At 37.3% G+C, this 23,753-nt stretch overlaps 1 protein-coding gene across 1 annotated transcript; it reads right to left on the reverse strand.

Annotated features, from left to right (window-relative positions):
* Positions 1-543: 543 nt before the first annotated feature.
* LOC116161417 lies at positions 544-23,753 on the reverse strand. The gene is made up of 5 exons (XM_031474753.1): positions 23,463-23,753; positions 23,252-23,410; positions 861-975; positions 736-801; positions 544-611 (listed from the first exon to the last, which is right to left on the reverse strand). Exons 1-5 carry the CDS (start codon positions 23,751-23,753, stop codon positions 544-546), a joined length of 699 nt encoding a protein of 232 aa, XP_031330613.1.

Consider the following 23,753-nt stretch of genomic DNA (forward strand, 5'->3'; position numbering starts at 1 on the left):
ATGCAATTCGAGTTTTATTTGCACTCAATCGGATGAGTGCTCCCCCTGCCGTGTTAATTTACTGCATCTAAATTATCTTAATGGAACTGGGTCGGCCCTAAATCGAAGTTATTTTCCTCTATACTACATTTAGGTTACTAAACGGGAGGTGCGTGAATTGTAAAAAATTGCTCCAATTTTTTGGGCAGATTTAGGTGCTGAGGTGGTGTTGAACACAATATATGGGACAAGAGGTGAATCACCCCTAAAACTGATTTGTTTAAAGCACAGAATAGAATGAATTTGACTCTATTGGCCAAATTTCAGGATTGGGTAATTCAGTGGCGATCCCAGCTCAAAGATTGATCTGATGCAGTTAACAGCTAAAATTTGATGTTGCATTCGTAAATCGAGCCTATTACGATCGAATTAATGAGGGATTCTTTCTTTATAACTCAAATGATGGCTTTAATCGCGATAAACTCTGGCGAAAGCTCTCAAATCTCAGAGAGCGGCTCTGGGTTATTCATCTCCACTCAGTAAACGTGTGTTAATCGATATTGTCTAAATTATTAACATTCGCTCGTTCTCCTCCCCGTTTTCGGCGTTAAGTTTCAAGGACCTCGACACCGCTAAAACATGATGCGAGAACTTCCATCTCAAGTCCTAATCAATTCAGGCATTAATGCTTTAGACGGGGCGGCCCAGATGGGGAACTTATCATACGTGGGCGTTTCGGAAAAAAGGGGCTTTTACCTTTGTACATCGGATGGCAATAATTTTGATTTGTAGCGCCTATTTTTCTTAGCGGAAAATTCGATCCTGTAAAAACGCAAGATGGAAGTCGACTTGATGCGGGAACGTCGACAATAATTATCTACCTTTTTGCATCTGATGCTGATTCTCGTTCATCTTCGACTCGTATCCCTGCTTGTTCATTCCCATTGTCCCTCTCGTCCAGTTCGGATAGTCGTCCTTTCCGTGCTGTCCGCATTGCTGAAACAAAATTAGCGGGATCAGACAAGACGAAATGAGAAACTGAAGAGATGCCTCGAATATTAATTTTTTCCCCTCATCGCCGACGTATCAGTTTCTGTAAATAATGAAATTTCCATATCAGTAAAAATTCTCGACATATTTTTCCCAGGTTGGGAACGCGAGTGGGGGTAAGCGTTGTCTCGTTTTCATGGCAACGGCAAGGTCGTGGCCTCACCCCTAAAAACTACCCCCAGACGGAGTTCAGCTGTCTTAGTTATATTATCGATAATGTTTCATTTTTTCCCCGGCCCGCCTATCCCGAATTTAAATTTTTCGCTCGCATTCCCGTCGAGGCGCAATCAATTTTTCAGGTTGGACGACCTTCCGTCATTTCGACGAGCCCAAAGCCAAATTCGTTCGTTCACCTCGTTGTTATTGCGACACAGACGACACTCATTTTAGGAAATTAGAATGAGAGAATTGGAGCACCAATCCAAGGTGCGGGGAGAGATGCTGCCGTCGGATATCGCTCTACCATTTGTGCCTTCTGGTACGAAAAAGGTAAAACAAGTTCTGGGCGACCATTAAAAGCACAATGATCGTTAGTTTTCCATTAGTGCTTCCAATGGGGGGTACAAAGGGGAGTTTTCATGGAAACGGCCGATTGTGCCAAAGATTAGCGTTTGTTCTGGTGATAAAAATGCATATCACTTCTGGATCATCCAGAAGAAGCAGCAAAGAATATTTCTCGTTGGAACCTATCGAAGACAATATTTTCAAAACAATATGACAGACGGACAGAGGTTATAAAAGATTTGAATAAGGCTTCAAAAGGCTTTCAAGAGTCATACAGAGAGGTCTTTAGCGGTGTTGTTGACACTGTGAAGCCTTTGACGGCCTTTTCAATGCAATTAATCGAAGTTGTTAAACCAAAGTTAAGAGCCTTTAAGAATTTTTAAGAGTCCTTAAAACTCTCAAAGTTTTCAAGAGCCTACAAGAGGTTTTAAGAGTCTTTAATAGGCCTCAAAAGGTCTCAAAAGGCACCAAACAGTATTTTAGTACCCTAATAGTACTTTAATGGATCTGCCAATGGAGATAACCTGTGTACCCCCCCCCCCCCTCCGTGCTCCATTACATGAAGTACTTCTTAAGAGAAGCGTATATGCCAATATTTCCACAGCAAAATTTATGAGACTTCACACGGCTTGAAAGGAAATGCTACCAGGGTGCCTAGTGGGTATGGACCCCCCCTCACCCCAGCAAAGTCAAATTCGATGCCCTTTCCCATCTTCAGACTAAACGGCCTGTGAAAGAAAATGTCACGGGGGGTTTGGGCCGTATGGAAAACACCCAACGAAAGTAAAATTCGATAACCCTTACACTACACTATAATGGATGTACCAATGGGGATAACCAGTGTATTGGGGGTATATCCCCCCCTCTCCCGACCCCCCGGTGCTACATTATCTGCAGTACTACTTAAGAGAAGAGAATATCACCGTTACCCTATAAACCCAAAACTCTTTAATGGATGTGCCAATGGGGCTAATCAGTGTACTGGGGGGTATTCCATACCCCCCAGACCCCCCGGTGCTACATTATCTGCAGCACTTCTTAAGAGAAGAGAAATGGCCGTTACCCTATAAACCCAAAACTCTTTAATGGATGTGCCAGTGGGGCTAACCAGTGTACTGGGGGATATTCCATACCCCCCCCCACCCCCACCCCCGGTGCTACATTATCTGCAGCACTTCTTAAGAGAAGAGAATATGGCCGTTACCCTATAAACCCAAAACTCTTTAAGGGATGTGCCAATGGGGCTAACCAGTGTACTGGGGGGTATTCCATACCCCCCAGACCCACCGGTGCTACATTATCTGCAGCACTTCTTAAGAGAAGAGAATATGGCCGTTACCCTATAAACCCAGAACTCTTTAATGGATGTGCCAATGGGGCTAATCAGTGTACTGGGGGGTATTCCATACACCCCCCCCCGGTGCTACATTATCTGCAGCACTTCTTAAGAGAAGAGAAATGGCCGTTACCCTATAAACCCAAAACTCTTTAATGGATGTGCCAATGGGGCTAATCAGTGTACTGGGGGTATTCCATACCCCCCAGACCCCCCGGTGCTACATTATCTGCAGCACTTCTTAAGAGAAGAGAAATGGCCGTTACCCTATAAACCCAAAACTCTTTACTGGATGTGCCAATGGGGCTAATCAGTGTACTGGGGAGTATTCCATTCCCCCCCAGACCCCCAGGTGAGCCAACCTGTGCACTGGGGGTATTCCATACTTCACAGACCACCAGGTGCTACATTATGTGCAGTACTTCCTGAGAGAAGAGGATGTGACAATTTGCTCACAAAAAAGTCGTTAAAGGGCTTTAAGAGCCTTTGGGAGTCTACAAAAAGTTCAGTTAAGGAACACTTAGGGACTTGAAGGGGCTTTTACAACAGTCTTGAATCAAATAGCTGTTTCGAGTTTCCAAAGGTTTTTGAGTCTCCAAGAGTCCTTTAATTTTGAAAATCGCCTTGAGAATGGCCATTTATGAATAGTCCTTAAAGCCTGTAAGAACTCATAGCCTCCTCCAATAGTCTTCTACGCGCTTTGAAAGTCTTTAATTAGTTTTTGGATCATTTTAATAATATTTACGACAAGAGTGCGACATAGGTACCGGATTGGGGGCCTATGAACGGAAATGTACTGTACCGTAAAATGCAAAGAATTGATTGGTCATAATGAGAACTTTTTCCAACCCGGTATGGGCGGAACTAACCCCAAATTAAAAAAAAACAGCCTGTATATTGTTAGCTTCTTTACACGAGTCAAAATCTCATCAAACGTTGACGTTTTAGTTTATTTTAATCAAATTTTAAAGAATAATTTCAAAAAACAGTTTTAAAGAAACTTTATACCTCAAATTTTTGAACATCGCGATTTTTGTTGTTTGAAAATATGGTATTACAAAACAAAATTTTCAGAACAACAGTTTTTCAATCCTCACCTGCACTTTGAATTTTAGAGCCAAATTTGAATTCTTTACGTAAGAGGTTCCAAAATTTCAAAAAAAAATCTTTCCCAAAAACTTCCCGCCCTGTCACATTTTTGTACAAGTCGCGATTTTATTTTTTTGAAAATTTCAAACTTGTCCACCTTTTCACATTTTTAAATGCATTGAAAATATGATTCCTCTTATCAAGTAAAAACAAAAATCCTTGCCTGCACGTGGATTTTTTTCCAAAAATGTGCTACTTTTTGAACATGCCAAGACTATTAACTATTTCGAAAATAAACAACTTGCCCATTCTGCCACATTTCTGAACACGTCTTTGCCTGCAATTGAAATTTTAATGCTGAATGTGTGCTCCTTCTACGTAAGAGGTTTCAGAATTTCAAAAAAACCTTGTTAAAATTCCCCACTGACGTCACGGCTTTAAGATTTTTTCAAAATATATAAAATATAAAACAAAATTTTCAAAAAATAGGTCGTCAATCTTTACCGGCACTCGAAATTTTAAAGCTGAATTTCTGCTCCTTCAGGTTTCTAAATTTTTTGAAAATATACCTACGAGTTCTTATCAACCATAAAACAAAATTTTCAAAAAGTAGTTCTTCAATCTTTTTCAGAGTCACACGCCACTATTACATTTTTGGAAAATAATAAACTTGAAAACTCTGCCACACTTTTGGATACATTACGATTTTCTAATTTCTTTAAAATGGGATAGTTAAAAAAATAGATTGTCAACTTTTACCTGCACTCGAAATTTGAAAGCCTAAATTTGTATTTTTTTTACGGAAGGTATTCCAAAATTTTAAAAATCTTTTCCAAAGATTTCCTACTTTGTCATATTTTTGAGCGCATTATGATTATTAATTTTTTTAAGGAATAAATCTACTCATTCTGATACATTGCTGAAACATTACGATTTTTTTCATTTTTTGAAAATACGCAAATCTTAACGATAAAACGAATCTTTTAAAAAATAGTTCCTCAAATCTTACCTGCACTTTGAAGTATAAAACTGAATTTTTAGTCGTTTTACGTAAGGGATTTCAAAGAATTGTTTTTCACGTAGTAGATTCTAAAATTTAAAAAGGGTTTCAAGTAAAGGTTCTACGTCGTCACATTTTTTAACTTTTTTGAAAATGAGAGTTTTTATCAACCCAAGCAGAAAATTAAAAAAATTAATTTATGAGATTCGAAATTTTCAAAAAGCTTTCCCAAAGAGGTCACACTTTGTCACATGTTTGAACAAATTAATTGTTTCCGAAAATAATCGCCCCAAATTTTTTACTTTTTTGCAAAAAATTGTTCTCCAATCCTGCAGTCGAAAGGAAGCTGAAATTATACTTTTTTACGTAAGGGATTCCAAAATCCAAGAAATTCTGCTAAGAATGTTCCACTTTATCACATTTTTGAACACATCGCGATTTTTAAATTTTTTGAAAATGTGTCTTTATCAACAAATAAAAGAGACTCGGTTTTTTAAAGTGAATTTGTAGAAGTTCCAAAAAGTTTGTTTAAAATTTACCACTTGGATACATTTTTTTAATTTTACTTAATGATTTTTGTTTAGACCCCCCCCCCCCCCCCCCCCCCCCACGTTCTCACCCAAAAGTCTTTGACGAAAATCTAAAGATCTCTGCATTTAAATACCTTCACAAGTATTTAAGACCTTTTTAAGATGGCAAACAACAGAAAGTCTTTATAAAGCCTTTAGAGTCTCCAAGATTCTCTCCTTTTCCCTTTTATAGAGCCCACTTTAATATCCAACTCTAGAGGAGTGCTAAGACCTTTTACGAAAATTGAAATATCTTCACCCATTTTACAGACTTTCTAAAGATCGTAAACAATTTCTGAGAACGTCGAAAAACACAGTCCATAAATGTCTACTAAAGGGTCTTACAACCTTCAAAAATCTTTAAGAAGTGTTTTTTAAAGTCTCTTACAGTCCAAAAGCATCCAAGAGTCTATGACAACGTCTCAAAGACCTTTAAATGTTTGAAAGCCGAACCTTGAAAAGCGTTACTGCACTTTAAAAACCTTTTCTGATTCCTTAAGAATTTGTAAGAACGCTTATAGTATGCCCTTTGATTACTATTCAAGAATCTTTGAGAGCTGATTCCTTAAGAGTATTGTCAAGGAGTGGACCAAAGCTTTATAGGTCGAGCCTTTGAAAGCTGTTAAGGGTTTTAAAAGGTTTTGAATTATTCGCGCATTAATTTTGATTATGTAATCAATATAAAAAGGTTCTGTTTGGGCAATCTAATGAAGATAATATGGAAATTCTTTTAGACCTTGAGAAATATAAAAATTTCTGCTTCAAATTGCTGCCAGTTTGAAGTGTTAAGGATTTTGGAATTATGAAATCTAACAGTATGGTAAAAATCCAACCCACACACCGTCAGCAATCAGCTAAAGACCTTTGGTAATTCAAAAATTGAAGCCTTAAGTTAATGATCGTTTAAGATGCCGAAAGTCATTAAATCGAATAATCTAGCAGTCTGGCCAAGATTCCAGGGTGGGGGCTTTGGAATTCTTTTACGCCTTGAGAATTTCAAAAATTGAAGCCTTAAGTTGATCGTTTGAGATGCCGATAGCCATTAAATACCATAATCTAGCAGTCAGGTGAGGATCCAGGGTGAAGACTTCGGAATTATTTTAAGCCTTGAGAAATTCAAAAATTGAAGCCTTAAGTTGATCGTTTAAGATGCCGAAAGTCATTAAATCGCATAATCTAGCAGCAGGCGAGGATTCCAGGGTGAAAACTTTGGAATTCTTTTAAGCCTTGACAAATTCAAAAATTGAAGCCTTAAGTTGATGATCGTTTAAGATGCCGCAAGTCATTAAATCGCATAATCTAGCAGGCAGGCGAGGATTCCAGGGTGAAGATTTTGGAATTCTTTTAAGCCTTGATGAATTAAAAATTGAAGCCTTAAGTTGATCGTTTGAGATGCCGAAAGTCATTAAATCGCATAATCTAGCAGTCAGGTGAGGATCCAGGGTGAAGACTTCGGAATTATTTTAAGCTTGAGAAATTCAAAAATTGAAGCCTTAAGTTGATGATCGTTTAAGATGCCGAAAGTCATTAAATCGCATAATCTAGCAGCCAGGCGAGGATTCCAGGGTGAAGACTTTGGAATTCTTTTAAGCCTTGACAAATTCAAAAATTGAAGCCTTAAGTCATTCGTTTCCAGCAGTCAGGCAAGGATTCCAGGGTGAAGACTTTGGAGTTCTTTTAAGCCTTAGACAAATTCAAAAATTGGAGCCGTAAGTTGATGATCGTTTAAGCTGCCGAAAGTCAGTAAATCGCATAATCCAGCAGTCTGGCGAGGATTCCAGGGTAAAAACTTTGGAATTCTTTTAAGCCTTGAAAAATTCAAAAATTGAAGCCTTAAGTTGATCGTTTGAGATACCGATAGCCATTAAATCCCATAATCTAGCAGTCAGGTGAGGATCCAGGGTGAAGACTTTGGAATTCTTTTAAGCCTTGAGAAATTCAAAAATTGAAGCCTTAAGTTGATCGTTTGAGATGCCGAAAGTCATTAAATCGCATAATCTAGCAGTCAGGTGAGGATCCAGGGTGAAGACTTCGGAATTATTTTAAGCCTTGAGAAATTCAAAAATTGAAGCCTTAAGTTGATCGTTTGAGATGCCGAAAGTCATTAAATCGCATAATCTAGCAGTCAGGTGAGGATCCAGGGTGAAAACTTTGGAATTCTTTTAAGCCTTGACAAATTCAAAAATTGAAGCCTTAAGTTAATGATCGTTTAAGATGCCGAAAGTCATTAAATCGAATAATCTAGCAGTCTGGCCAAGATTCCAGGGCGGGGGCTTTGGAATTCTTTTACGCCTTGAGAATTTCAAAAATTGAAGCCTTAAGTTGATCGTTTAAGATGCCGATAGTCATTAAATCGCATAATCTAGCAGCCAGGCGAGGATTCCAGGGTGAAAACTTTGGAATTCTTTTAAGCCTTGAGAAATTCAAAAATTGAAGCCTTAAGTTGATGATCGTTTAAGATGCCGAAAGTCATTAAATCGCATAATCTAGCAGTCAGGCGAGGATTCCAGGGTGAAGACTTTGGAATTCTTTTAAGCCTTAGACAAATTCAAAAATTGAGCCGTAAGTTGATGATCGTTTAAGCTGCCGAAAGTCAGTAAATCGCATAATCCAGCAGTCAGGCGAGGATTCCAGGGTGAAGAACTTTGGAATTCTTTTAAGCCTTGAAAAATTCAAAAATTGAAGCCTTAAGTTGATCGTTTGAGATGCCGATAGTCATTAAATCGCATAATCTAGCAGTCTGGTGAGGATTCCAGGGTGAAGACTTTGGAATTCTTTTAAGCCTTGACAAATTCAAAAATTGAACCCTTAAGTTGATGTTAGTTTAAGATGCCGCAAGACAATAAATCGCAGTCTAGCAGTATTGCGAATATTCCAGAGTGCAGACTTTGGAATTCTTTTAAGCCTTGACAACTCGTGCGGTGGAGGCATCCATCAGGCGCGTCCCCGGGTGGCAGATATTATATATTCTAATTTTCTTAATTTCGAATTTTTTAATTATGCAAGACTGTAAGAACCAATTTTAGATTGCTATTCCGTTTTATATTAATTATTGGCAGTTTTTTCTTGTCCCTCTCGTTTCCAATTGGATAAAAAATTGCAATCATCTCATTAGGGCGTCGCCGTGCTCCATTAGATCAACAATTTTTAATTAATGCTCACAATTTTCGGCGATATCTCGAAAGTAATCGTTGCCGGCGGATGCTTTAATGTCAAATGCAATTCAATTAAAAAACACCCATTTCCCTGCATCAGTTAATCTAATGTATATACTAGACTGTTCACACTAAGCTTCTTAATTCTTAGGAAAAAAAACGACACATGTGGCCGTTATAAGTTGGCCATGCAAATATTCTCGAATAATTAAGCGACGACGCTCACTTTTTTTTTCGAAAAATAATTAACGACTATCGAATTCATATTTCCTCATTCTCGATTCTTTGCGAGGCCGTGCGGCAGAAGCCCATCTTCCTCGTTACGCTTTTAAAGGCCGCGCGAGCGATAAAATCCCCCTAAAAGTGGTCAAAGCTTCTTTTGGTCGCTTTAGTCTGCTGACACTTTATAAAATCCACATGTGCTCCCATGTTAATGATGAAAGATATACCATAAAAAGCGATGCTATTTTCGTTCTCTTAATGATCTTTGAGGGTGTAATGTAATCTCTTTTAGGACAAATAAACTTATTACACTTGAAACTAAATTTCGATTTTTTGCTCACGGAAATTCTTTGAAACTTACATACTAGATTGAACAATTCAAAAATTTTCTACATTTTAAATTCCTTCAATAATTAATTTTCTTCTTCTGGAATTTAATGGCTCAGGGTTTTAAGGGTCGATCAATCTCAAGGCTTAAAAGAATTCCTGGAATTTAATTAGCTTAAGGCTTAAATTTTTGAATTCCCAAAAGCCTTTAAGCGATTGTTGAGGGTAAGTGATTTGAATGTTTACCATATTGTTAGATTTAATAATTCAAAGCTTCAAACTGAAGCAGAAATTTTTGAGTTTCTCAAGGCCTACAAGAATTTCCGTATTATCTCTTCATTAGACTTCTCATACAGAACCTTTTTATATTGATTAGATAATGAAAGTTAATGCCGAAGGCGAAGTTTTGTTTCTATTGCTTCTTTAAGGGTCTTTTAAAAGTTCAAAGACCTCAAAAGAGATCGAAGCTTTAAAGTCCTTTTAAAGGTCTACCCTTGAAGGCTTTTTGACACTCGTAGGGACCCTTGCAAATAAACAATTTTGAAGAATCTTGTAGATACGCACAAACTCCATGGGCTTTTCACAGTTTTAAAGGCTCATAAAACCTCGTAAGACTGTAAAGCTCGACCTAGAAAGCTTTCGCCGACTCCTTGAAATCATACCATAAAGGTCGTTTTATTATACTCTCAAGATCTCACAGAAGCTCTTAAGGCTCTACTCAGTTCCGACCTTGGGAGAGTATTTCCCAAGACACGCAAAAGCTTTTGTCCCTTAAACGCTTGTCAGGGCACGTTTGGTTGTCAAAGGCTCTTAGAAAAAAAAATTTTGTGACTCATGGAGCTTCTTAAATATGAATGTCGGAATTTTAAAGCTCCATAAACCTGAACCTTGTTTTTTTTGCGATTTAATGGCTCTCGATCAACTTAGGACTCTTCTTGTATTGGATTTTTAAATGTCAAAATTTGATTTTTACGATTTTTGCGATCCCAAAACTTTAAGATGCCAAAGAATTTGGAACAATGATATCTAATATTCTCAAGGCTTAATGGAATTCCGAGGTCCTCAAATTTGAATTCTCCAGAGTGCTCGGTTCAGCAATTTAATGACTTTCATCAACTATTAAGGCTTCAATTTTCAAATGCCCTTCGAGTGATTATTGAGGATATGGGATTATCAGATTTGAACTCACTAGATTTGACAACTTTAAAAATTAGAAGGATCAATATTTGAACTTCTCAAGGCTACAATTAATTTCTAAAGCTTCAATTCACCACAATGCTGAATTGAACAATCTAAATATTTCGGACGTTGAATGTATCATGGACTTATATCTTTGATTTTCCAAGGACTTTCCGTCAATTTTGAAAGATTTCAAAATGAAAGGGTGGGCCAAATCAAGTAAAAGAATTCAGTTAAATAAGAAGACACAGGGTTCGTTTCTATTTCTTCTCTAAAGGTCCTTAAAAAGTCTTAAGACCTCAAAAGCCGGGAATCTTCGCCAGACTGCTAGATTACGCGTTCAAATCATTTGCGGCATCTTAAACGATCTTAAACTTAAGGCTTCAATTTTTGAATTTTTCCAGGCTTCAAAGAATTCCAAAGTCCTCACCCTTGAATCTTTGCCAGTTAAATGTTAAATGCTCATGAGCGTAAGGCTTCAATTTTTATTTTTGTCAAGGCTTAAAAGAATTCGAAAGTCTTCACCCTGGAATCTCGTCAGACTGCTAGATTATGCGATTTATTGATTTTCGGCATCGTAAAGGATCTTCAACTTAAGGTTTCAATTTTTAAAATTATCAAGGATTAAAAGAATTCCAAAATCCTCACTCTGGAATCTTCGCCAGACTACTAGAGTACGCGATTTAATGACTATTGGTATCTTAAACTAGCATGAACTTAAGGCTTCAATTTATCGAATTTCTCAAGGCTTCAAAGAGTTCCAAAGTCATCATCCTCGAATCTTTGTCAGTTAAATGTCAAAGGATCATCAGCTTAAGGCTTCAATTATTAAATTTGTCAAGGCTTAAAAGAATTCCAAAGTCCTCATCCTGGTAGATTATGCGATTTAATGACTTTTGGCATTTTAAACTAAAGGCTTCAATTTTTGAACTTCTCGAGGCTTCAAAGAATTCCAAAGGCCTCACACACGAATCTTTGCCAGACTGCTAAATTATGCGATTTAATATCTTTCGGTGTCTTAAACGATCACTAACTTAAGGCTTCAATTTTTGAATTTCGTAAGTCTTCAAAAAATTCCAAAAGTCCTCACTATGGAATCTTCGCCGGACTGCTAGATTATGCGATTTAATGACTTTTGGCATGTTAAATGATTATCAGCTTAAGGCTTCAATTATTAAATTTGTCAAGGCTTAAAAGAATTCCAACGTCCTGATCCTGGCAGATTATGCGATTTAATGACTTTTGGCATGTTAAATGATTATCAGCTTAAGGCTTCAATTATTAAATTTGTCAAGGCTTAAAAGAATTCCAACGTCCTGATCCTGGCAGATTATGCGATTTAATGACTTTTGGCATGTTAAATGATTATCAGCTTAAGGCTTCAATTATTAAATTTGTCAAGGCTTAAAAGAATTCCAAAGTCCTCATCCTGGTAGATTATGCGATTTAATGACTTTTGGCATTTTAAACTAAAGGCTTCAATTTTTGAACTTCTCGAGGCTTCAAAGAATTCCAAAGGCCTCACACACGAATCTTTGCCAGACTGCTAAATTATGCGATTTAATATCTTTCGGTGTCTTAAACGATCACTAACTTAAGGCTTCAATTTTTGAATTTCGTAAGTCTTCAAAAAATTCCAAAATCCTCACTATGGAATCTTCGCCGGACTGCTAGATTATGCGATTTAATGACTTTTGGCATGTTAAATGATTATCAGCTTAAGGCTTCAATTTTTATATTTGTCAAGGCTGAAAATAATTCCAACGTCCTGATCCTGGTAGATTATGCGATTTAATGACTTTCGGCAACTTAAACTAAAAGCTTCAATTTTTGAATTTCTTAAGGCTTCAAGAAATTCCAAAGTTCTCACCCTGGAATCTTCGCCCGACTACTAAAGTATTAAATTTTTGAATTTCTTCTTTGGGCCTTGAACTTAGAGCTTCAATTTTCGAATCCTCCTAGATCATTAATCATTTTGAGGGTCTGCAAACTTAGTTTGAAACAAATCAAGTAGAAAAAGCTCTTCGATTTTTTAAACCTTTGGCGACCTTTAAGGGCTTAAATGTTTTTGGAAGTTGTTAAAGCCCTGAAAGGTCACTATTTCCGTTGATTTTTTAAGGCGCTACAGTAACAGTCCCTTTAATCTCCAATTTAGAATTATTGCCTGAGTTGAGTCCTGTATATTTTGGTCCATTAATTAATAAATTCTATTTGAATTTTGGGCCTCTATTACCTGTGAATACTATTTCAGTTGGGGTCACTAGAGTGACAGCTTTTTTTTACAATTAGGACTGTAGACGTAAAATTTGAGACTTCGCGCGTAACTATCGCATTTACTTCATTGTCACATGATTGGACTTAATTAGCACTCAAAATGATTTCGCCGATAATTAGCGCATGTGCACTTAATTTATTGTAACCTAATTGGGCATAATTAGTCCATTCGTACTAATTTACAATTCGGTAGTAGTGAATTAGTCCCTCACCGGATCAAAATTGCGAAACTTGCATGCTAAAGTGAAGGTTCAACATAGAGCGCATATAATTTTAATTTGTTGTAACCTAATTAGCCTTAATTACTTCATTCGAGATACATTCCGACTAGATCCAGAACGTAAAAGCTGCAAGTTAACGACGAGTAATTGGCGCTGAAAGTTTACTTCACTGTAACCTGTTTGGCCTTAATTAGTTCTAATTTATAATTAGGTCGTAGGGAATTAATGCTTGATCAGAAAATAACTTCGCTAGTAATTAATTTACCATAACGGGATTCGGCATAATTAGTGTCTCTGGTCTAATTTGCAGTGGAGTAGTAGTGAAATTAGTTTCTGATTAGAACAAAAACGTTGCAGTTGCATGTTAGCACGAAAGTAGAACATTGAGAATATCTACTCATAATTGGCGCACGTTGAATTAACTGTAATCTGATTGCCCTTAATTAGTGCATTCGGGTTAATTAATTGAAGCGATTTATTGCATAACGAGATAAAAAGCATAAAGTTGCGTGCAAAGGCAAGATCAGTGCGCATAATTGTTTGCTTTATTGCAGTCCAAGTGCCCTTAATTAGCCCCTTCGAGTCAATTTATGGGTTAATGGCGGAGAATGGGTATCTGACTAGGTTAAAACAGATAATTTATAGGTCAAGACCAAAATAGCACTTTCAAGATGATCTTGCGAGAAATTAGCGCATACTTCTTTGGTTAATTGTAACCCAATTAACATTAAATATATCTTTCGAGTTAATTTATGAATTAGTGGCAAGCAATTGGTACCTGACTAGACCAAAAGCGTGTAAGTTAAGCGCAAACAATTGCATAGAATATTAAGACGACTTTGTGTGTAATTAGCGCTTAATTAAGTACTTGATTGACTTTCATTATCTCATTCTGGTTAATTGATGAATAAGTGCCTGAGACTTGGTATCTAACCCGAATAAAGAGGGGCAAATTAAGCGCAAAGACCAGAATAGAATCTTCAAGATGATTTTGAGCGTAATTAGCGCCTATTTGTTTGCTTTATGATAATCCGATTGATCTTAATTGGCCCATTTGAATTAATTTATGAATTAGTGGCAGAGAACTAGTGCTTGACTAGATCAAAAACTTGTTAATTTAGTGCAAACAGCAGAAAACAACTTTAAAGATGTTTTTGAGCATAATTAGCGCATAATTATTTGTTTGATTGTAACCCATTGACCTTAATTAGTTCCTTTGAGCATTAGTGGCAAGAAATTATTATCTGACCAGATCAAAAACGTTGAGTTTATGGGCAAAGGCCACAATATAACCTTCAAGATGATTCTCAGCGCAACTAACGCATATTTGCTTACTAGATTGATTGACCTTAATTAGTTAATTCGAGTTAATTTATGAATTATTGGCAAACAATTTCTACCTGGCCAGATCAATACCGAGCAAGTTAAGTGCAAAGATCAGAATTAAGAATCTTTAAGATAATTTTGCGCGTAGGTAGCGCATAATTGTTTCCTTGATTGCAACCTGATTGACCTTAATTAGCTCATTCGAGTTGATTTATAAATTACTGATGATTGGTGCCTGAACAGAATAAAAACGTGTAAATTAGGTGCAAGAATAGAATCGTCAAAACGACTTGTTGTGTAATTAGCGCTTAATTAATTACTTGATTGTAAGACTTGAATTAGCTCATTCGGATTAATTTATGAATTAGTGGTGCAGACTTAGTGCTTGATCCGAACAAAAAGTGGTAAAAGACCAGAATAGAATCTTCAAGATAACTTTGCGCGTGATTAGCGCATAATTGTTTGCTTGATTGTAGCCTGATTGACCTTAATTCGAGTTAATTTATGAATTAATGGCAGATAATTAGTACTTGACCCGATAAAAAGACTTGTAGTTGAGTGCAAACAGCGGGTCAAAATGACTTTGCGCATAATTAACCTTAATTAGCAAATTTGTGGTAATTTAAGTTGGATGCAAAAGACAAGATGCAATCTTAAGGATAACTGTACGCATAATTGTTTACTTGATTAAGGTTAATTAGTACTTTCATCTTAATGTATAAAATATTCGTGGAGGGTAATTTACAAGTTGGTGGTAGAGAAAGTGATACAATTTGTGCGTAATTAGGGCTTAATTATGTACTAGATCGAATCTAATTGCGCTTACTTAGCCCCTAATTAGCCCTAATTAGTGAAATTTTATTTTAGTAACGTGCTCAGATTTTTTTAACGTGGATGAAGGACGCGAATTGGACAATTGGTAGTCGATGTATTTCGTATAGAAATCAATTCGTATGGCTATATGCGGTCAGTAAATTACAGACCAATCGATACGTCGAAAGTTGAACCTAAAAGAGGAGTTCGTCGAAGTGGAATTGAAGGGCAGTTAATTAATCAGGAATAATTCGCATGGGCCCTTTAGATATGATAATCGTTTGGGCAAACAGAAACTGTTTTTTTCCTCTCCTTAATCCTCGTTTGTAAAAATCCGCATAAATGATGCAAATGGAGATTAGCAGTTTTGAAGTAGGTAGTAACGCCGAAGGCATCGCAAATTCGGGACGGCACCCCTGCCAAGAGGCGCTAAGTAAAGGGTTGCATTTACATAATCGGGGTATTATCATGTTTTGGTTTTAACAATGTCCTTACAACCATTTTCGCTCATTCGGACTCGGTCGAGTGTGAGTTTTTGTCTTGGCGGTTTGCATTCGAAAAAAAGGTCGCGTTTAATCGACGCCATTCAAATTGAAAATATGTAAGTTTCCCCTCGGGGCTAATTTCGCCCGCAATTAGAGTCGTTTGGCTCCGGGGCGGTTTGGTGGGGGAGGAGGAGGATCGGGAAGTTGTATCAATATTGTCCTCCGCGAGCGAGCATAACAAAAATATTTGAAAAGAATGCATAAAAAATAGACTTTTTTTCTGGTGCATAAAAAGCGCTTGCGTGTTAAGATTTTCCCTCTCCCTCCCTCAACCCCACTCTGTCTAACAATATTGATTTTCGTATCATTCTTCTTTGTCCAACTTTAGTACTGACCTCCGATACCTCAAATTTTATTCACCAGGACATCGATTTTCCTTTCTTATCTTTTTGTCGCGATTTTTTCCCCGACGATATCTACACGCGCGCGATCTATAATTTGTCAAAGTCACCCTCCGCCCCCAAATTACAAATAGAGAATTAATTTAATCTGCAGCTTCGCAATTTCAAGTATGCTAACAACGAACGCATTTTTTTCCATCGTTTCAATTTTCTTGTCCTGACAAAGTATAAGCTTTCGTTGAGCTTCAATAAAAAAAAGTTCCGCAAGATTCTTTCGCAAATTATAAATTAAAAATTACCGAAACTCGAATTCGCCTCGTATCGGAAAATGACTTACAATTTAATTATGAATGAATCAAAATTGCACAACTAATTTTAAAAATGAATAGTTTAACCTAATAAGTGCTGTAAAGTAAAAGAAATAAAAATCTAAAAACGAAATAATTGCTGTTATGGATAAAATAAATGTTGTTATTAATTCTATAAATTTGTGCTTTATCTCGAGGGGGGTAAGGGGGCGTGTGAAAATAAATGGTAATCAATATAGTTTCAAAAAATATCAGAAAAACAAAAATAGACCATTACAAAATTTTATAATTATAGAACCACGAACTTTTTTGAATTAAAAAATTCCAATCAACAACACAGCAAATAATTTCTTTTAACTAAAAAATCCTAATTAACAAATCCTAATTAAAATTTAAAAAATATTTTTGTTTCTTAATTAGCTAATACTTAATCAAAAAACCATAGGTACCTAATTGCTTTGTTATGTACAGTGTATCCTATTATGGTTCAGCTTCTACCTTGCTATACCCCCCAGACCCCCCGGTACTGCATTATCCGCAGTGCTACTCAAGAGAAGAGGATATGATCATTTTTTCACAATAACCATCATAACATTTCTGATTATCAGACGTTTTATGGGAAAAATTTTACCGGGGAACTGTATCTTTCTTTCTAATTTTGAAGCCAAGTTGGCATATTTCTTTCTAACTCCTACTGTAGGACTAAACCTGCATCTAAGTCCAAATTAGAGTCGTAATCTCAGTCTCAGTTTTAACCTGAACTTGAAACTGAGCCAGAATTTTGACCCCAAGGTTGAATCTTTTCTAATTCATAACTGTGTTGGACTTGCATCTAAGTCCAAATTTGGGCCGTAATCTCAATTCCCATTTCAGCTGCACGTGAAATTGAGCCCCCCCCCTCCCCCAACTTAGCGTCTTCTTTTATCATTCCTAATTGTGGGACTCGTGCATCTACGTCCAAATTTAAGTCATAATCCCAATCTCAATTTTCATCTGAACTTTTTTGCGGTTTTCTTTCTAATTCTTGACTGTAGGACTCAAATTTGGATCGTAATCTCAATCTGAATTTTTATTTACACTTGCAACTGAGGCGGAATTTTGACCCCAACTCCTCTCTTCTAATTCTTTACTGTAGGACAAAACCTGTATCTAAATCCAAATTTGGGTCGTAATCTCAACCTCAAAACTTAAATTTGAACTTGAAACTGATTCTGAATTTTGACCCCGAGTTGACGATTTTCTTTCTAATTCTTAACTGTGGGACTAAACCTGCACCTAAGTCCAAGTTTGGGTCTCAATTTCAGTCTCACTTTTAACCTGCACTTAAAACTGGGCCTGACTTTTGACACCAAGTTGGCATCTTTTCTAATTCCTAACTCTAAGACTAAACCTGCATCTAATTCAAAATGTGGGTCCTTATTCTTAATCCAAATTTTAACCTAGACTTGAAACTGAGACTGAATTTTGATCCCAAGTTTGTGTTCTTTCTAATTCTTAACTGGGACTGAACCTGCGCCTAATTCAAAATTTGGGCTGTAATCTTCATCTCAATTTTTAGTCTGCACGTAAAATTGAGCCTCAATTTTGACTCCAAGTTGACGTCTATATCTCTAATTCTAAACTGTGGGACTAAACCTGCATCTAAGTCAAAATTTGGGTCGTAATCTTAATCTCAATTTTAATCTGAAACTGAAAGTGGTCGAATGTTGACTCCAAGTTGACGTCTATCTTTTTAATTCGTGGGAACCTGCATCTATATCAAAATTTGGGTCGTAATCGTAATCTCATTTTAATTTCCATTTGCAACTGACCACTTAGTTTGAATTTTGACCCCAAGTTTTAATATTTTCAAGTCCAAATTAGAGTCGTAATCTCAATCTCAATTTTAATCTGCTTTTGCAACTGAGCCTGAATTTTAACCCCAAATTTGCTTCTTTTCTATTTCTTACCTGTGGGACTAAACCAGCATCTAAGTCCAAATATAGGTCGTAATCTCAATCTCAACTCTAATCTGAACTTGAAACGGGCTGAATTTTGACCCCAAGCTGGATCTGAGTTTGGAATTCAATTTAACGTCATTTTTTGTAAGTCCTAACTGTAGGACTAAACATGCATCCAAGAACAAATTTGGGCCGTAATCTCAATTATAATTTACACTTGAAACTAAACCTGAATTTGGCCCCAAGTTGGCGTTTTTCTTTCTAATTCCTAACTGTAGGACTAATCCTGCATCCAAGTTCAAATTGGGGTCTCAATTTCAACCTGGAATTGAGTATGGACCTGAATTTTGATCCGAAGGTCGTGTCTTTTTGTAATTACTGGCTGTGGGACTAAATTTTCATCTAAGTTCAAAGTTGGGTCTTAATCTCAATCTCAATTTAAGCTACACCTGCAATTGAGCCTGAATTTTGACCCCACATTTGCGTATTTTCTATATTTTAACTGGGAGGTGAAACCAACATTTAAGTTTAAATTTGGGTCGTAATCTTAATTCTAATCTGAACTTGAAGTCCAAGTTTGGGTCTCAATTTCATTCTCACATTTAACCAGGACTCAAAACTGGACCTGACTTTTGACTCTAAGTTGGAATCTTTTCTAATTCCACTGTAAGACTAAACCTGCATCTAATTCGAAATTTGGGTCCTTAATCTTAATCCAAATTTTAGTCTTCACGTGAAACTGTGCTTGAATTGTGATCCCAAGTGGGCGTCATTTTTTCTAATTCCTAACTATGGGACTAAACCTGCATTTAATTCAAAATTTGATCCATAATCTCAATTCCAAGTTTAATCTGCACTTGAAACTGGACATGAATTTTGACCACAATTTGGCGCCTTTCTTTCTAATTTATAACTGTGGGACTAATCCTGCTATCTAAGTACAAGTTTGGGTCTCAATTTCAATCTCACCAATTTTAACCTAGACTTGAAACTGAGACTGAATTTTGATCCCAAGTTTGCGTCTTTCTTTCTAATTCTTAACTGGGACTGAACCTGCACCTAATTCAAAATTTGGGCTGTAATCTTAATCTCAATTTTTATTGTGAACGTGAAACTAAGCCTGAATTTTGACCCCAAGTTTATGTCTTTACCTCTAATTACAAACTGTGGTACTAATCTTGCATCTAAGTAAAAATTGGGTCGTAATCTTAATCTCAATTTTAATCTGAAACTGAAAGTGGTTGAATTTTGACTCTAAGTTGACGTCTATCTTTGTAATTCGTAACTGTGGCACTAAACTAGCATCGAAGTCTAAATTTGGATCGTAATCTTAATCTCAGTTTTAATCTCAATTTGCAACTTAATTTGAATTTTGACTCCAAGTTTGAATATTTTCTAATTCTTAACTGTAGGATTAAATGGAAGTGCAAAATTGGGTCGTAATCTCAATTTAAATTGAATTTTGACCCCAAGTTGGTGTTTTCTTTTGTAATTCCTAACTGTAGAACTGAACTTGGACGTAAGTCCAAATTTGTTGTCTCAATTTTAATCAGTACTTGAAGCTGGATTTGAGTTTGGATCCCAATTTGGCGTCATCTTTTGTAATTCCTAACTGTAGGACTAAACATACATCTAAGAACAATTTTGGGCTCGTAATCTCAATTATAATGTGCACTTGAAACCAAGTTGACGTGTTTCTTTCTAATTCCTAAGTGTGGGACTAAACCTGCATCCAAGTCCAAATTGGGGTCTCAATTTCAACCTGGCATTGAGTTTGGACCTGAATGTTGTACCCAAGGTGGTGTATTTTTTGTAATTCCTAGCTGTGGGACTAATTTTCATGTAAGTCCAAATTTGGGTTTTAATCTCAATCTCAATTTTAATCTGCACCTACAACTGAGCCTTAATTTTGGCCCCAAATTTGCGTCTTTTCTATTTTTGAACTGGGAGTTGAAATCAGCATGTATGTCCAAATTTGGTTCGTAATCTCAATCTCAATTCTAATCTGAATTTGAAACGGGCTGAATTTTGACACCCTGTTTTTTTTTGCAATTCCTAACTATGGAACTAAACCTGTATCTAAGTCCACATCTGGGACCTCCATTATCCTCGTGGGGCTATACTGGAGATGGCAATGGGACTAACGACCTACTGGAGGGTATTCCATAATCCCCAGACCCCCTGGTGGTACATTACCCGCAGTACTTCTTAGAAGAAGAGCATATCATCATTTTTTTTCTAATAAAAATGAATCATGAGACACCTGAAAGCTACACGTTTTGTAGAAGAAACTTGACCGGGGGGTCTGGGGGGTATGGAATACCCCCCAGCCATATAAACTTGTATGACGATTTCCGCAAAATTATATTAAAAGAGGGTTGGGTAAAGAGAAATCTGATAACCTTTTTTTTCTCTATAATTTTCAGTATCCTCGTGGTGGCGCTATACTGGAGATGGCAATGGGACTAACGTGCTACTTGAGGGTATTCCATAATCCCCAGACCCCTTGGTGGTACATTACCCGCAGTACTTCTTAGAAGAAGAGCGTATCATCATTTTTTTCCTAATAAAAATGAATTATGAGACACCTGAAGGCTACACGTTTTGTAGAAGAAACTTGACCGGGGGGTCTGGGGGGTATGAAATACCCCCCAGCCATATAATCTTGTATGATGATTTCCGCAAAATTATATTAAAAGAAGGTTGGGTAAAGAGAAATCTGATAACCTTTTCTCTATAATTTTCGGTATCCTCGTGGCGCTATACTGGAGATGGCAATGGGACTAACGTGCTACTTGAGGGTATTCCATCATCCCCAGACCCCTTGGTGGTACATTACCCGCAGTACTTCTTAGAAGAAGAGCGTATCATCATTTTTTTCCTAAAAATGAATCATCGAGACAACCTGAAGGCTACACGTTTTGTAGAAGAAAACTTGTCCTCGGGGTTTTGGGGGTTTGGAATATCCCCCAGACTCCATGGTGCTACATTCTTCGCAATACTCCTTAAAAGGACGTGATATGATCATTTAAAAAAAAATCATGAGGCTCCTCAGGGCTAAACGGTTTTTAGATAAAAACGTTATTTATTTATTAATTAATTAATTTATTTATTTATTATCCCTCTCTTGTTTTGGCAGATTTCTGCAGGTTAAACGTTTGGGCGAAGAAAATAAGGGGAGGTTTGGGGGGTATGGAATACGCCCAGAAAAGTAAACTGCGATGACCACTTCTGCAAAATTATATTACAAACGGGTTGGGAAAAGAGAAATCTAATACCCTTTTCCTATAACCTGTAATGCTTACGTGGTGCTTTACTGGACATGGCAATGGAAGTAACGTGTATTCCATACCCCCTAGCTCCCCGATACTACATTATCCTCAGTACCTTTTAGGAGAAGGGGATATGATCATTTTTCCGCAACAACCATCATAACACTTCTCAATAAGAATAAAAGTTTTGTGTAAGACAATGCTACCAGGGGGCCTGGGGGGTATGGAATACCTTCCAGCCCTAGGTACCCCCAGCAAAGTAAGATTTGAGAACCCGTTTCCTATATAACCATCAGAAGTAACGTGTAATGGTGGTACCCCACAGAACTACAATATACCGAGTACTTCTTAAAAAAATCATCCGACTCCCAAGGCTAAACTTTTTTTGGAAGAAAATGTTACCGGGGTGTCTGGGGGGTATGGAAAACCCTCCAGCCACACACCTAGCAAAGTAAGGTTCGAGAACCCTTTCCATATACCTATACACGTTAGTACCCTCATGGTGCTTTTTTAGAAATGGCAAAGGAACTAACGTGTACTGGGGAGTATTCCATACCACCAGAGCTACATCCTCAGCAGTGCTTCTTAGGAGAAGGTAATATGATCATTTTTTCAGGAAAATCATTTCCCTAGTAGTGAAGTAAAAAAAATTGTTAGTCAGAACCATTAATTAATCGCCTCCAATTAAAAAAGTAAAATTGCATTCTTGAAGTGACAATTTTTTTAATTAAAAAATCCCAATCAAAAATTGTGCTTTTTTAAGCAATGAAACTTTTGCTGGACAGTCAAAATGAAGTAATAAAAGTTTGTAACTTAAGAGAATAATTTCTTTTAATATAAAAGAACGGTTCAACAAATGTTAATAGTTAATGAAAGTGATAGAAATTTGGGACAGGTGACCCTATTTAGCTTTCAAGGTTAGTTTACCAAAAAAAGCGAAGACACCTGTTCTCGTTTTAATTACGTTGAACTCAAATCACTAATTAATCAGAGGAAGTTCAAAGCGAGTGAAAAAAAAATTAAAGACGTTACGTTGTGTAACGAACAAAACGAGAATGCAAAACAAGGGTGGCACCTAAGTTTTTTCTGGGCGTAATCTCGCGTAAAAAATTTACGGAAAAAAAAGCGAAGGGGTTAAGACCGCGGCCAGAAAAACTTCTAACGTACACAGATTTTTTTTCACCTTTTCAAAGACGAGCGGGATTTTTTCACACACGTCTTTTGCATACGTTATGTGCATCCCATATATTTAAGGGCTTAATGAATATACACCATAATCCGTTCTTTATTTCTGGGTGCGTTCAAAAGGAAGGGTCCGGTAATTACCTATGCGATGCATTTTTTTTCGCTTACCCCCTTTTTTCCCTCTCGCGCCGCACAGCCATCTTCGGGAGGAAATTTAACAATTAACGAGCTTTTTAATGCCCGAATGTGATGATAAACGCTCAAATTTGGTTACGTGCGCATAAATAAATAAAATTATAAAAATTATAATAGAGGCCCCTTCTTTGTGTAAAGCCACTCCATGAGATAAAAGGTAAAACTAAAGAGGCATCTGCATACTGTAAGGGATGAAAGGGCCTCGTATGCAAATATTAACGTGACAAAAATGCCTATTAAGAAATAGACAAATGGAAGATAGATGATTCGGATTCATTTGAATCGTCGTGAGAACCGCTGCGGGTTGAAAACGCAGATAAAAAAATTAGAGGGTCGCTTTTTGTCTATGTTCCTACAGGTCGGGGTTTCGAAAAAAGCTTCGGCGAGGTGTATGTAAATTGTGTCTTCGACGGTTACTTACCTCTTGGTTCCACATGTAGTGGGAAACGGCCGGATCCATGTGCTCGGCCATCACGCTCATCCAGTGGACGAGGCCCTGGGCCCCCTGGCCCCCTACCCCCCCAGTTTGGGGACCGGCGGGACTGCCACCTGTTTGCGTTCCGTCCCAGCCGAAAGCTTTCTGTAAGAAAAACACGGATTAGCATATACGCCCGTTTGGACCTCGGGGGTACCTGGTCAAAGTTGTCTTTGTGGAAAAGCATGTTTTTGTACAGGCTCGCTTTGTCGTCGCCATTCGACGAGAGCACCGCCTTCGCGAGCAAAGTCTTGTAAAACTGCGCCGGAAGCAGCAGTTGATTGTTATTGTAAGTGTCTAATTTGTTCGCGAATGACGCACATTTTAGAGCCGCCTCGTTTCTGTACGCACTCAAATTGGCGACACCCTCGCCGTGGGCAAACGAGGAGGAATCGCTCGAGTCCGAACTGTCCGAGACCGCATCCTGGATCGCCCTAATCGCGGTCAT

Source organism: Photinus pyralis, unplaced genomic scaffold, assembly GCF_008802855.1.
Source record: "Photinus pyralis isolate 1611_PpyrPB1 unplaced genomic scaffold, Ppyr1.3 Ppyr1.4_LG10, whole genome shotgun sequence".
NCBI classification, from domain to species: Eukaryota; Metazoa; Arthropoda; class Insecta; order Coleoptera; family Lampyridae; genus Photinus; species Photinus pyralis.

Excerpts from the sequence above, each read along its gene's own strand:
- LOC116161417 (XM_031474753.1), bottom strand. The coding sequence starts at position 23,753 with ATGACCGCGATTAGGGCGATCCAGGATGCGGTCTCGGACAGTTCGGAC. Across the intron at positions 23,411-23,462 it reads ACAAAGACAACTTTGACCAG|AAAGCTTTCGGCTGGGACGG; the intron begins GTACCCCCGAGG and ends TTTTTCTTACAG. Across the intron at positions 612-735 it reads TTGCCATCCGATGTACAAAG|CGGTGTCGAGGTCCTTGAAA; the intron begins GTAAAAGCCCCT and ends ATCATGTTTTAG.